The sequence below is a fragment of the Monodon monoceros genome, unplaced genomic scaffold (assembly GCF_005190385.1).
Source record: "Monodon monoceros isolate NGI ecotype Baffin Bay Population unplaced genomic scaffold, NGI_Narwhal_1 Super_Scaffold_8, whole genome shotgun sequence".
NCBI lineage: Eukaryota > Metazoa > Chordata > Mammalia > Artiodactyla > Monodontidae > Monodon > Monodon monoceros.
Window position 1 is genome coordinate 58696478 of NW_021703785.1, and position 15863 is coordinate 58712340.

The 15863-nt window shown below is 42.2% G+C and overlaps 1 protein-coding gene across 9 annotated transcripts in view; it reads left to right on the plus strand.

Annotated features, from left to right (window-relative positions):
- The window catches only part of RNASEH2B (ribonuclease H2 subunit B), a 95963-nt gene that overhangs the window by 49699 nt on the left and 30401 nt on the right, over nucleotides 1-15863 (plus strand). For all 9 annotated transcript variants that reach the window (XR_003791765.1, XM_029210452.1, XM_029210453.1 and 6 more), the window contains one exon: nucleotides 8733-8775. Coding sequence is in view for 8 of the 9 variants with exons in the window: in XM_029210452.1 (XP_029066285.1) it covers nucleotides 8733-8775 (43 nt within the window). In the remaining variant the exon portion in view is untranslated. The remainder of the gene's footprint in view (nucleotides 1-8732; nucleotides 8776-15863) is intronic.

The window sequence follows — 15863 nt, forward strand, 5'->3', positions numbered from 1 at the left end:
TTTATGGCTTATATCACTTTTTCTGATAAGAGATTATTCTTGAGTTATGTCATAGACTGTATGATTTGGAGGTGAATTTTAATGGATAGTTTTTTGATTGGAACAAGCTGATTTAATGGATACTAGTTGTAGGAACCCCTGAGTGTTAGGATTGGGGTTATCGGTTGTTTTGATATTAGAGGGTAAACTGTGTTAAAATTTTGTCCCCAGCCAGACTTAACTAATTTGGTTCATGGGAAAGAAAGAGTAGATAGCAGAATAGAATATTTTTGAAAGTTATATTTAAAGGTTTTGTACCATTTTTATTATCATTAGATGTTCACTAAGTATTTTTATTATGCCCAACACTTGGAACTCAATGAAGAATGAAGCACAGTCTGTGTCTTTGAGGGGGAAGAAGGGTTTGAGAATGACCTGATTTGTGTTCCTTCCTTCATAAAGATCTTTAATAAAATATAAAGACTTTATCTTAGGCTGAAAAAGATGTTTATTTTCTGTATTTTAGCAACTGTTGTTCAGATTTCATGTGTGTGATAATTTAATAGCCTTTCCTGATTCTTATAATAATTTTTTCCTCTGATACATGAATATAAGATGACTTTTTAATAGATACAGTTGCTGTTTTTAGCAAATTGCATCTTAGGTCCTACTTTAAAAAAACAATTAGTAGATACTGGTTTCTGTAGTATAGTTAATATAGTATGTTGAAAGCCTGCTTTGAATTGATAAACATATCCTTCTGTTTAATATTTTCCTGGATTTCTTTGTACCTGCTTATCTTGTTAGAGACTTTATGTCTTTGTATTCCATTATTTTTTTATATTATTTTTTTAACATCTTTATTGGAGTATAATTGCTTTACAATGGTGTGTTAGTTTCTACTTTACAACAAAATGAATCAGTTATATATATATACATATGTTCGCATATCTCTTCCCTCTTGCGTCTCCCTCCCTCTTGCGTCTCCCTCCCTATCCCACCCCTCCAGGCGGTCACAAAGCACCGAGCTGATCTCCCTGTGCTATGCGGCTGCTTCCCACTAGCTATCTACCTTACGTTTGGTAGTGTATATATGTCCATGCCTCTCTCTTGCTTTGTCACAGCTTACCCTTCCCCCTCCCCATATCCTCAACTCCATTCTCTAGTAGGTCTGTGTCTTTATTCCTGTCTTACCCCTAGGCTCTTCATGACTTTTTTTTTTTCCTTAAATTCCATATATATGTGTTAGCATACGGTATTTGTCTCTCTCTTTCTGACTTACTTCACTCTGTATGACAGACTCTAGGTCTATCCACCTCATTACAAATAGTTCAATTTCGTTTCTTTTTATGGCTGAGTAATATTCCATGGTATTTATGTGCCACATCTTCTTTATCCATTCATCCAATGATGGACACTTAGATTGTTTCCATCTCCGGGCTATTGTAAATAGAGCTGCAATGAACATTTTGGTACATGACTCTTTTTGAATTATGGTTTTTTCAGGGTATATGCCCAGTAGTGGGATTGCTGGGTCATATGGTAGTTCTATTTGTAGTTTTTTAAGGAACCTCCATACTGTTCTCCATAGTGGCTGTATCAATTCACATTCCCACCAACAGTGCAAGAGGGTTCCCTTTTCTCCACACCCTCTCCAGCATTTATTGTTTCTAGATTTTTTGATGATGGCCATTCTGACTGGTGTGAGATGATATCTCATTGTAGTTTTGATTTGCATTTCTCTAATGATTAGTGATGTTGAGCATTCTTTCATGTGTTTGTTGGCAGTCTGTATATCTTCTTTGGAGAAATATCTATTTAGATCTTCTGCCCATTTTTGGACTGGGTTGTTTGTTTTTTTGTTACTAAGCTGCATGAGCTGCTTGTAAATTTTGGAGATTAATCCTTTGTCAGTTGCTTCATTTGCAAATATTTTCTCCCATTCTGAGGGTTGTCTTTTGGTCTTGTTTATGGTTTCCTTTGCAGTGCAAAAGCTTTGAAGTTTCATTAGGTCCCATTTGTTTATTTTTGTTTTTATTTCCATTTTTCTAGGAGGTGGGTCAAAAAGGATCTTGCTGTGATTTATGTCATAGAGTGTCCTATGTTTTCCTCTAAGAGTTTGATAGTTTCTGGCCTTACATTTAGGTCTTTAGTCCATTTTGAGCTTATTTTTGTGTATGGTGTTAGGGAGTGATCTAATTTCATACTTTTACATGTACCTGTCCAGTTTTCCCAGCACCACTTATTGAAGAGGCTGTCCTTTATCCACTCTACATTCCTGCCTCCTTTATCAAAGATAAGGTGACCATATGTGCGTGGGTTTATCTCTGGGCTTTCTATCCTGCTCCATTGATCTCTCTTTCTGTTTTTGTGCCAGTACCATACTGTCTTGATTACTGTAGCTTTGTAGTATACTCTGAAGTCAGGGAGCCTGATTCCTCCAGCTCCGTTTTTCGTTCTCAAGATTGCTTTGGCTATTCGGGGTCTTTTGTGTTTCCATACAAATTGTGAAATTTTTTGTTCTAGTTCTGTGAAAAATGCCAGTGGTAGTTTGATAGGGACTGCATTGAATCTGTAGATTGCTTTGGGTAGTAGAGTCATTTTCACAATGTTGATTCTTCCAATCCAAGAACATGGTATATCTCTCCATCTATTTGTATCGTCTTTAATTTCTTTCATCAGTGTCTTATAATTTTCTGCATATAGGTCTTTTGTCTCCTTAGGTAGGTTTATTCCTAGATATTTTATTCTTTTTTTTGCAATGGTAAATGGGAGTGTTTTCTTGATTTCACTTTCAGACTTTTCATTGTTAGTGTATAGGAATGCCAGAGATTTCTGTGCATTAATTTTGTATCCTGCTACTTTACCAAATTCATTGATTAGCTCTAGCAGTTTTCTGGTAGCATCTTTAGGATTCTGTATGTATAGTATCATGTCATCTGCAAACAGTGATAGCTTTACTTTTTCTTTTCCGATTTGGATTCCTTTTATTTCCTTTTCTTCTCTGACTGCTGTGGCTAAAACTTCCAAAACTATGTTGAATAAGAGTGGTGAGAGTGGGCAACCTTGTCTTTTTCCTGATCTTAGTGGAAATGCTTTCAGTTTTTCACCATTGAGGACGATGTTGGCTGTGGGTTTGTCATATATGGCCTTTATTATGTTGAGGAAAGTTCCCTCTATGCCTACTCTCTGGAGGTTTTATATCATAAATGGGTGTTGAATTTTGTCAAAAGCTTTCTCTGCATCTATTGAGATGATCATGTGGTTTTTCTCCTTCAGTTTCTTAATATGGTGTATCATGTTGATTGATTTGCATATATTGAAGAATCCTTGCATTCCTGGAATAAACCCCACTTGATCATGGTGTATGATCCGTTTAATGTGCTGTTGGATTCTGTTTGCTAGTATTTTGTTGAGGATTTTTGCATCTATGTTCACAGTGATATTGGCCTATAGTTTTCTTTCTTTGTGACATCTTTGTCTAGTTTTGGTATCAGGGTGATGGTGGCCTCGTAGAATGAGTTTGGGAGTGTTCTTCCCTCTGCTATATTTTGGAAGAGTTTGAGAAGGATAGGTGTTAGCTCTTCTCTAAATGTTTGATAGAATTCGCTTGTGAAGCCATCTGGTCCTGGGCTTTGTTTGTTGGAAGATTTTTAATTACAGTTTCAATTTCATTCCTTGTGATTGGTCTGTTCATATTTTCAATTTCTTCCTCATTCAGTCTTTGCAGGTTGTGCATTTCTAAGAATTTGTCCATTTCTTCCAGGTTGTCCATTTTATTGGCATAGAGTTGCGTGTACTAATCTCTCATGATCTTTTGTATTTCTGCAGTGTCAGTTGTTACTTCTCCTTTTTCATTTCTAATTTTATTGATTTGAGTCTTCTCCCTTTTTTTCTTGATGAGTCTGGCTAATGGTTTATCAATTTTGTTTATCTTCTCAAAGAACCAGCTTTTAGTTTTATTGATCTTTGCTATCGTTTCCTTCGTTTTTTTTCATTTATTTCTGATCTGATTTTTATGATTTCTTTCCTTCTGCTAACTTTGGAGTGTTTTTGTTCTTCTTTCTCTAATTGCTTTAGGTGCAAGGTTAGGTTGTTTATTTGAGATGTTTCCTGTTTCTTAAGGTAGGCTTGTATTGCTATAAACTTCCCTCTTAGAACTGCTTTTGCTGCATCCCATAGGTTTTGGGTCATCGTGTCTCCACTGTCATTTGTTTCTAGGTATTTTTTAATTTCCTCTTTGATTTCTTCAGTGATCACTTCGTTATTAAGTAGTGTATTGTTTAGCCTCCATGTGTTTGTATTTTTTACAGATCTTTTCCTGTAATTGATATCTAGTCTCAGAGCGTTGTGGTCAGAAAAGATACTTGATACAACTTCGATTTTCTTAAATTTACCAAGGCTTGATTTGTGACCCAAGATATGATCTGACCTGGAGAATGTTCCATGAGCACTAGAGAAAAATGTGTATTCTGTTGTTTTTGGATGGAATGTCCTATAAATATCAATTAAGTCCATCTTGTTTAATGTATCATTTAAAGCTTGTGTTTCCTTATTTATTTTCATTTTTGATGATCTGTCCATTGGTGAAAGTGGGGTGTTAAAGTCCCCTACTATGAATGTGTTACTGTTGATTTCCCCTTTTATGGCTGTTAGTATTTGCCTTATGTATTGAGGTGCTCCTATGTTGGGTGCATAATTATTTACAATTGTTATATCTTCTTCTTGGATTGATCCCTTGATCATTATGTAGTCTCCTTCTTTGTCTCTTCTAATAGTCTTCAAAGTCTTATTTTGTCTGATATGAGAATTGCTACTCCAGCTTTCTTTTGGTTTCCATTTGCATGAAATATCTTTTTCCATCCCCTTACTTTCAGTCTGTAAGTGTCTCTAGGTCTGAAGTGGGTCTCTTGTAGACAGCAAATATATGGGTCTTGTTTTTGTATCCATTCAGCCAATCTGTGCCTTTTGGTGGGAGCATTTAGTCCATTTACATTTAAGGTAATTATCGATATGTATGTTCCTATTCCCATTTTCTTAATTGTTTTGGGTTCGTTATTGTAGGTCTTTTCCTTCTCTTGTGTTTCTTGCCTAGAGAAGTTCCTTTAGCAGTTGTTGTAGAGCTGGTTTGGTGGTGCTGAACTCTCTCAGCTTTTGCTTGTCTGTAAAGGTTTTAATTTCTCCATCAAATCTGAATGAGATCCTTGCTGGGTAGAGTAATCTTGGTTGCAGGTTATTCTCCTTCATCACTTTAAATATGTCCTGCCACTCCCTTCTGGCTTGCAGAGTTTCTGCTGAAAGATCAGCTGTTAACCTTACGGGGATTCCCTTGTGTGTTATTTGTTGTTTTTCCCTTGCTGCTTTTAATATTTCTTTGTATTTAATTTTTGACAGTTTGATTAATATGTGTCTTGGAGTATTTCTCTTTGGATTTATCTTGTATGGGACTCTGTGTGCTTCCTGGACTTGATTAACTATTTCCTTTCCCATATTAGGGAAGTTTTCAACTATAATCTCTTCAAATATTTTCTCAGTCCCTTTCTTTTTCTCTTCTTCTTCTGGAACCCTATAATTCGAATGTTGGTGCATTTAATGTTGTCCCAGAGGTCTCTGAGACTGTCCTCAGTTCTTTTCATTCTTTTTTCTTTATTCTGCTCTGCAGTAGTTATTCCCACTATTTTATCTTCCAGGTCACTTATCCGTTCTTCTGCCTCAGTTATTCTGCTATTGATCCCATCTAGAGTATTTTTCATTTCATTTATTTTGTTGTTCATCATTGTTTGTTTCATCTTTAGTTCTTCTGGGTCCTTGTTAAATGTTTCTTGCATTTTGTCTATTCTATTTCCAAGATTTTGGATCATCTTTACTATCATTATTCTGAATTCTTTTCAGGTAGACTGCCTGTTTCCTCTTCATTTGTTAGGTCTGGTGGGTTTTTATCTTGCTCCTTCATCTGCTGTGTGTTTTTCTGTCTTCTCATTTTGCTTATCTTACTGTGTTTGGGGTCTCCTTTTTGCAGGCTGCACGTTCGTAGTTCCTGTTGTTTTTGGTGTCTGCCCCCATTGGGTAAGGTTGGTTCAGTGGGTTGTGTAGGCTTTCTGCTGGAGGGGACTAGTGTCTGTGTTCTCGTGGATGAGGCTGGATCTTGTCTTTCTGGTGGGCAGGTCCACGTCTGGTGGTGTGTTTTGGGGTGTCTGTGGACTTATTATGATTTTAGGCAGCCTCTCTGCTAATGTGTGGGGTTGTGTTCCTGTCTTGCTAGTTGTTTGGCATAGGATGTTCAGCACTGTAGCTTGCTGGTCGTTGAGTGAAGCTGGGTGATAGTGTTGAGATGGAGATCTCTGGGAGATTTTCGCTGTTTGATATTATGTGGAGCTGGGAGGTCTGTTGTGGACCAGTGTCCTGAAGTTGGCTTTCCCACCTCAGAGGCACAGCACTGACTCCTGGTTGCAGCACCAAGAGCCTTTCATCCGCACGGCTCAGAATAAAAGGGAGAAAAAGTAGAAAGAAAGAATTAGTAGAAGTAGAAAGAAAGAAAGGAGGTAGGGAAGGAGGGAGGGAGGAAGGAAGGAAGGAAGTAGGGAAGGAAGGATAAAAAGAAAGAAAGAGATAAAATAAAGATAAAATATAATAAAGTTATTAAAATAAAAAAATAATTATTAAAAAAAAAAAACAGAGGGATAGAGCCCTAGGACAAATGGTAGAAGCAAAGCTATACAGACAAAATCTCGCATAGAAGCATACACATACACACTCACAAAAAGAGGAAATGGGGAATAAATCTTGCTCTCAAAGTCCACCTCCTCAATTTGTGATGATTTGTTGTCTAAAGGAGGGAAGGAAGGAAAGAAAGAACGAAGATAAAGTAAAATATTTAAAATAAAAAGTAATTATTAAGAAAAAAATTAAAAAAGAAAAAAACGGACGGATAGAACCCTCAGACAAATGGTGGAAGCAAAGCTATACAGACAAAATCTCACACAGAAGCATACACATACACACTCACAAAAAAAGGAAAAGGGGAAAAAATAATAAATCTTGCTCTCAAAGTCCACCTCCTCAATTTGGGATGATCCGTTGTCTATTCAGGTATTCCACAGATGCAGGGTACATCAAGTTGATTGTGGAGCTTTAATCCGCTGCTTCTGAGGCTGCTGGGAGAGATTTCCCTTTCTCTTCTTTGTTCTCACAGCTCCCAGGGGCTCAGCTTTGGATTTGGCCCCGCCTCTGCGTGTAGGTCGCTGGAGAGCGTGTGTTCTTTGCGCAGACAGGACGAGGTTAAAGGAGCCGCTGATTCGGGGGCTCTGGCTCACTCAGGCCGGGGGGAGGGAGGGGCACGGAGTGCGGGGCGGGCCTGCGGCGGCAGAGGCGGCGTGACGTTGCAGCAGAGGCCGGCGTGACGTTGCACCAGCCTCAGGCGCGCAGTGCGCTCCCCCGGGGAAGTTGTCCCTGGATCCCGGGATCCCGGCAGTGGCTGGCTGCACAGGCTCCCCGGAAGGGGGATGTGGATAGTGACCTGTGCTCGCACACAGGCTTCTCGGTGGCGGCAGCAGCAGCCTTAGCGTCTCCTGCCCGTCTCTGGGGTCCGCGCTTTTAGCCGCGGCTCGCGCCTGTCTCTGGAGCTCCTTTAAGCAGCACTCTTAATCCCCTCTCCTCGCGCACCAGGAAACAAAGAGGGAAGAAAAAGTCTCTTGCCTCTTCGGCAGGTCCAGACTTTTCCCCGGACTCCCTCCCGGCCAGCCGTGGCGCACTAACCCCCTGCAGGCTGTGTTCAAGCCGCCAACCCCAGTCCTCTCCCTGCGCTCCGACCGAAGCCGTGCCTCAGCTCCCAGGCCCGCCCGCCCTGGCGGGTGAGCAGACAAGCCTCTCAGGCTGGTGAGTGCTGGTCGGCACCGATCCTCTGTGCGGGAATCTCTCCCCTTTGTCCTCCGCACCCCTGTTGCTGTGCTCTCCTCCGCGGCCCCGAAGCTTCCCCTCCGCCACCTGCAGCCTCCGCCCGCGAAGGGGCTTCCTAGTGTGTGGAAACATTTCCTCCTTCACAGCTCCCTCCCACTGGTGTAGGTCCCGTCCCTATCCTTTTGTCTCTGTTTATTCTTTTTTCTTTTGCCCTACCCAGCTACGTGGGGGGTTTCTTGCCTTTTGGGAGGTCTGAGGTCTTCTGCCAGCGTTCAGTAGGTGTTCTGTAGGAGCTGCTCCACGTGTGGATGTATCCCTGGTGTATCTGTGGAGAGGAAGGTGATCTCCATGTCTTACTCCTCCGCCATCTTCCCGGAAGCACTCCCTATTTTTTTTATATTCTTTACTGCTGAAATTTTTAAGTTTTGGTTAAAGAGTTGAGGAGAAAGATATGTCAATTAAACTCTAATAGAAGAAAAGTAAAGTTTATGACTTTTTGTCAACAGTTAAAATAATTTTCACTTTTGTATATATTCTAGATTCATCATTTATGATGAAAAAATACAGTACCAAAATGCAAATTTTTAGAGGCTAAAGAAAAGCAATTCCATTTCAGCAAATGACTTCTCATTTTTTTCTTTCTCAGACAATTCCAATACTTAGAATTAAGGAGGCAAATGAACATTTATTCACTTAGAGAAATTTCACTCTTTCCACTGAGGTGATTGAACATTAAGATATATGGAGGTGAAACTACTAGATGAAAGTAGGACTTACTAAGTCTGAAGTTGGCCCAGTTTTTCTGTTTGCTTGTCTATGAAAAACCATGACTATGATTTTTATTTTTTACTCCTCAGGCTTCCAGAACCTCCAGCTTCAGTGCCAAACCCTCCATCAAAGGTAAGAAGCTGTGACTAAGCTATCTTTGGAGGACTTAGAAAAATATTATACTTTTGCCACATAAATTTAGTTTAGTATATTTTAAAACATACTTCATTCAACTTATGTGGCATAAAGATTATACTGGGTGCTTCATCAGTATTTTTATTTCTGTGGCTTTTACGTGAATGATAAAGTGCTGTTAGAATCAAAGAGTTGATTTTAGCTGGATACCTATGTCAGAATATTAAAGAAGTATAATTAAAATTAAGTCTTCTTGAGTGAGCTAGATCCTGTAATTAACTTTATTAATCACCAGGAATACTCTAGAACTAAAACTCATTTTTCCAAATATAATTATCATGGGCACAAAGGCACATAGAGCATGATTTTTGCAACACAGAGAAGCTATCAGTGGAAAACCTTTCCCCTTCCAGATGTTCTCAAACTGCCACCCACAGCTCCTCTGCACTGTGGGCTATGGCCTAGGTTTGTCTCCCAGATATAGGGAGTAGAGAAGCCAGCTATAAACCACACTTGAGAGCAAAGAGTAGCATCCCGAAGTCCAGGCGTGATCGCAGACCAGTGAGCGCTGTTGAGACACGGGGAAGTAAACACGTGCAACAGCTTGTCAGTGAGGTCATTCTCCTGCCAGAAGAGTAATGAGTGCTTTGCAAATAAATGTAAAGTGGGTGTTAAACAACTTTCCTTTTTCCCTGCTTTCGAGGTGACCAACATGCTCAGGATATTTTTTTTTAATCATCGCTGTTTGAGGGTGGTCATGGCTCTAAAAACATTAATTACTTTGACTTTTAGAAAAGGACATAAAATTTAAAGTGCATCAGTGTTAGTTGTGGGCCTTTTTCAGCAAATTGCCCAAGGAGGTTCATCTTTTCTTCTCTGGAAGAATAGTACTGGAGGAAGTCAGTTGGTGTAAGATGTAAAGTTATTCTCGGTCAGACCCACATTTCTTCCAGTTCAGTAGTGAACCTCTGACAACAGCACCGGGGGACATAGATATAGTTGTCTTGCTCTAACTAAGAAGACAGGTGTATTTGTTTCTTTCTTATTTCTCTCCCTCCACAAGCTAAGCATATTTCTTTCTCCCAAATATCTGTCTTCCTTAGTAACATAGAGATCATTCATGAATGGATCAAAACCTGTACTTGAAGGTTTTAGCCTTTGATACTGTTGCTGGAGGGTAGGTTCTTGTTTTGTCGCAGAAAGAATTCAGAGCTGAGACTGAGAGGCCAAGTAAGCAAAGGATTTATTGAGTGATAGTACAATCTCAGGAGGGAGCACAGGCAGGCTCAGGTGAGCAACAGTGAGTCCTTTCGGCAAGCTGGTTTATACAGGGTGTGAAAATGAATGGGCAGAATATTCATCAAGAAGGGAGGGATTTGGGGGGTAATTTCCTGGTTTTCATCCCAGGTCCACCTTCCCGAGAGGAGGGGGAGTTTCTGTCCTTATTTGGCTTTGCTCGGATCTGTCATGGTGCCGGTGCATGATGGGTACTGCTCTGGTTGCAATGCTAATTCTACTGTAATGAGGGCATAATGAGCAAAAGGTTACATTCCGACCAGGAGGTTCCTGCCTTTCTTTGTTTGCCTCTAGGACCCTTGTCTTCACAAGATATATGGTCCCCTGTCAGCCCGGAGGTTCCCGCTTTTCTGTGTTTGCCCCTAGAACCCCTGTCATTGCAAGATGTATTATGGTCTCCTGTCACATGACCTGTGCCTCCCTCCTCTGCTCATGTCTGGCTAACTGCCTGCTCTAACGTCTCCCCCCTCGAGGAGTCTGGACCCTTAAAATCTTTTAAGGGTCAAAGGGTCGATGGTCCGTCTTCCGTAGCTGCTTCAAGCTGAGCAGGGCCATTGTCCCTACCAGTGGGGTCCAGATCACCTTGCTCTGTCAGAGATAGGAGGTCTCAGGGTCATGTACAGCGGCAGAGATGGAGAGTGGGGAGTAGAAGGAGGCTGCAGCCCTGTCCAGTGGATGTTGATGGTTCCCATCTTCTTGCAGGATGGGTTGAAATCCCTGGCATACCATCACCTGTAGGTGACACTGTCGTAACCTGAAGAAACAAACTTAACAAACAGGAGACTAAAAAGACAGGGGCCCCAAATGAGCAAAAATATTATTGCAGTCAGAGGTCCAAGCAGGGGTAGGAACCAGGTCATGTTTGGTAATACCCCTCTGACTGCAGTCCATGTGGAGCTGGCACTGGGGTCACCCTTTCCACAAGTGTGGAGCCACTGGGCCTGTTCATGTATCTTTTGCATATCTTCTTCCACCTGGCCAGTGGTGTTGATGTAGGTGCAGCGCATTGTCTTGATTACTGCACATACCCCTCCCCGTTCAGCTAGCAGGTAGTCCAGGCCCGTCTGTTATCCATCACCACACTTGCTAGGAAATAAAGGGGGTTCCCCCATGGTCCTGGCCAGAGGAGGCAGAATATCTGGCAGGTTACAAAGCATTGCCTCAAGGTAGGCAAAGCCGCCCATGGGGCCACCAAACAACAGCTGCTCCAGTTGCTGCCAGGATGAGGCCCATCAGCCTCTTATTTCAGGAGTGGCGGATATTATGGATGGATACACCTAGGTTCGTCTGATTACTTAGTTGGCCTAGCGTGCACTGTCCCGCAAGCAGGGCCTTATCTATCCAAGGCAAGGCCACAGCCAATCCTGGGGAGCAGAAGGAGAGCTGGGGTTATTCTGAGAAGGCAGCTGGTTTATGTTCAGGCCACAGAGGGACAGGCGTCTGGGGGAGTGCACGCCTGGCGCACTTCTGAGGAGCTGACCCATTCCTGTAAGTGGTTTGCCCAAGAGGGTGTACCCACGTGGCTTGAGGAGAGAGGCCACCGTTACAAGAGGGGTCGTGAGGTGTGGGGACTTTTCTGTAGGCCTTAGGAGGGCCATATTGTAAATGCCGGACAACTGGCGTTTTCCCTCCCTCTTCCACTGGTCACTAGGGGCAGGGGCAGCAAGACAGGCTAGACTCATTGCACTTGAGAATGAGTACTTGGTATTGGTTAGAAATATTGATGTGAGGGGTGAGATCCAAGCATGGAAGCTGCGTTAGGGACGGGATATGAACTTCAAGAGAGACGGGGTGAGTTTCTTGGCTAGGGCCAGCAAAACCTGATTTCCAGACTCTGAAATCACCTTTAGGACTTATCCTGATTTATTAGGAACTTAGTGACCTCACTGGTTTCGGTGTCCACCAAAATATCTGAGGGTAAAAAGGGCCTACCATTAGTCATTTCAAAGGGGCTGAGCCTTAGCTTGTCTGAGCCTGCCCGTGTTCCCTCCTGAGAGTTTACTATCTCTCAATAAATCCTCGCTTTGCTTACTTGGCCTCTTGTGACTTGTCTCTGAATTCTTTCTGTGAGGAAACAAGAACCTACCCTCTGGCAACATCTGGGTAAGCCAGCCAGGAGAATTATCTGGAGGTCAAATATCCCTCCTCCTTTCCCTGGCAAGTCTTAGCCTCTCATCTCACTTGTGCTTGAGAGCCACTGCCTGACTTCTTGTTATTACTCTCCCTTTTGCTCCCTTTGCCTGTCACCTTTTGGACCTGCTTGCTGCAACATACGTGGGCATGGGTCAAGCATATATAAGACACCAGGGTGTTTGCCACCACAAGACTCCTGCTGTGTAAGGATATGTGGGTCATGGAAGGGACTAGAGAGAAGATAGGTCTGTCCACCCACCTTAAAACAACTTCCATGCAACGTTTTTAGGCACACAAGCTTAAAACATAAAACCCTCCCTTTCCCTGTGGCTATCCCCACAGGATTATTTTAGGTCCACTTATGTCTGACTATCTTTGTCTCTGTGTCTCTATCTTGCTCTTATTACTTCCTTGGAAATGGGGGGAAGAAATATGTCAGGCGTTTTCCAACCTAGCTGCTAGGTCCTACACATTTCACTATTGCATATGCATAGGGCATGTCAAGAAAAGTTTCCAGCCATTTTCACAGGCAGCCAGGGACACGGACCATTTGATTAACTGTGATCAGGTTCAACTTTGTGTAAATATAAAATGCAGCCTTACTTGGACTGTAAATGAAAGGAAATCCAGACTTTCCTAGATAATAGAAAGGAGGCTTGTACACAGTCCCACATACCACCTCCCTTAGTGGCCAGTGCCTGTTTTCAGATCCTGACCACCCTTTTAGAGAAAGGAGACTGGGACCTAAATAGCTCCTGGAACTATGAAGACGTCTGTTCCAGGGGCCCTGGAACACATGGATTACTCAATGGTCAGAGAATCTATAGAGAAACCCTCAGGAAGGTCGTTCATCCTGGGTACCAGAGATGTCAGGATAGGACACAGGCCCCAGCACTCTGGGGCTGGCAGAGTTGCCATGTGGCAGGGCCACTACCCTGACATTGGCCAAAGTTGACAGGACAAGGTGAACAGGGATGCCTGTAGCCAGTCCTGACAGAGGGAACCCCTAAAGGGACATCCTAACTGTAGTGCTCCTCTCTTTTACAGGAGCCTTCTCTCCCTGAAGGATCAGTGGGAAGCATCTCCTCCATCCCCAAGGATTCACCCCTCAGGGTGCATTCTAAGTCACTGGGACAAGTTTTCTCTAGATTTTTTTAAACAGGAAAAGCTCATCTTCTTCTGTAATACAGCCTGGCCCCAGTATAAACTTGAGGATGATGAGATCTGGCCAGAAAATGGAAGCCTCCACTATAATACCATCGTACAGTTAGAAGTTTTTTGCGAAAGGCATGGAAAACGGACAGAGATTCCTTATGATCAGGCCCTTATGGCCCTAAGAGAGAACCTGGAGCTATGCAAGTCCTGTGTTAGGGAACCTTGCAGGTTGGGACCTGTTCAAACTATTCAAAAACCCCCTCTGGTAGTATCTCTGCAGGAAAATAAGTCTCGGACAGAAGACCCAAGTCCTCTTTCGCCATCTTCAGCCCCTCCAGCACCATATAAGCCTCTTTATCCTTCCATACCAGAAGTGCAGCCAGAGCTCCTTTGCCCCCTCTAAGAAGTAACAGGCAGACCTCAGGCAATGACCAGAGTCTGCACCCCTTTCTTTGTCTGACCTCAACCAATGCTGCACTCACTTAGGCCGATTCTCAGAGGATCCTAGCCAGTTCACTGAAGAATTCCAGGGACTAATGCTTTCCTACGACCTTACTTGGAAGGACCTGAATGTTGCCATTTCCCACTGCAGCACCCGTGAGGAAAAGACCTGTATTTGGGTGCGTGCTCAAGCATATGCTGATGGATTATACATTGTCCAACCCAATTATTACCCTGTGGGCATGACAGCAGTGCCACTGATTGATCCCAACTGGGACTATGAACTAGGCCAACCTAGTATCCCTAGAAGAGACCACATGATCCTCTGCCTCACTGAAGGGATGAGACAGTGGCACATAATTAAACCTGTCAACTATGATGAGGTTTAAGAGATCCCCCAAGGTGAGGACAAAAATCCAGCCCTATTTCAGGCCTGGTTGGTAGATTCCCTCAGAAAGTATACAAATGTGGACCCAGATGCTTTTGAGGGACGCATTGTGCTTGCAACTTACTTTATTTACCATTCGGCCCCTGACATCCATAGGAAGCTGCAAAAGCTTGCCGTGAGTCCCCAAACCCCTCTCAACCTTCTTATGGATATGGCCTTCAGTGTCTTTAACAATACAGACCAGAGATAGCCTCATCCACCAGAGGGCAGACAGCAGAAGCAAGAACAACAGGCCTGCAGCCTGTAGAACAAAAACCACATTCACAGAAAGATAGACAAGATGAAAAGGCAGAGGGCTATGTACCAGATGAAGTAAAAAGATAAAACCCCAGAAAAACAACTAAATTAAGTGGAGATGGGCAACCTTCCAGAAAAAGAATTCAGAATATTGATAGTGAAGATGATCCAGGACCTCAGAAAAAGAATGGAGGCAAAGATTGAGAAGATGCAAGAAATGTTTAACAAAGACCTAGAAGAATTAAAGAACAAACAAACAGAGATGAACAATACAATAACTGAAATGAAAACTACACTAGAAGGAATCAATAGCAGAATAACTGAGGCAGAAGAACGGATAAGTGACCTGGAAGACAGAATGGTGGAATTCACTGCTGTGGAACAGAAGAAAAAAGAATGAAAAGAAATGAAGACAGCCGAAGAGACCTCTGGGACAACATTAAATGCAATAACATTCGCATTATATGGGTCCCAGAAGGAGAAGAGAGAAAGGACCAGAGAAAATATTTGAAGAGATTATAGTTGAAAACTTCCCTAACATGGGAAAGGAAATAGCTACCCAAGTCCAGGAAGCGCAGCAGGTCCCGTACAGGATAAACCCAAGACACACAGTAATCAAACTGGCAAAAATTAAAGACAAAGAAAATTTATTAAAAGCAGCAAGGGAAAAATGACAAATAACATACAAGGGAACTCCCATAAGGTTAATGGCCGATTTCTCAGCAAAAACTCTACAAGCCAGAAGGGAGTGGCATGATATACTTAAAGTGATGAAAGGGAAGAACGTACAACCAAGATTACTCTACCCGGCAAGGATCTCATCCAGATTGGAAGGAGAAATCAAAAGCTTTACAGACAAGCAAAAGCTAAGAGAATTTAGCACCACCAAACGAGCTCTACAACAAATGCTAAAGGAACTTCTCTAAGTGGGAATCACAAGAGAAGAAAAGCACCTACAAAAACAAACCCAAAACAACTAAGAAAATGGTCATAGGAACACACATATCGATAATTACCTTAAACGTGAATGGATTAAATGCTCCAACCAAAAGACAGAGGCTTGCTGAATGGATACAAAAACAAGACCCATATATATGCTGTCTACAAGAGACCCACTTCAGACCTAGGGACACATACAGACTGAAACTGAGGGGATGGAAAAAGATATTCCTGCAAATGGAAATCAAAAGAAAGCTGGAGTAGCTATACTCATAGCAGATAAAACAGACTTTAAAGTAAAGTATGTTACAAGAGACAAAGAAGGACACTACATAATGATCAAGGGATCAATCCAAGAAGAAGATATAACAATTATAAATATATATGCACCCAACATAGGAGCAGCTTAATACATAAGGCAACTGCTAACAATTGT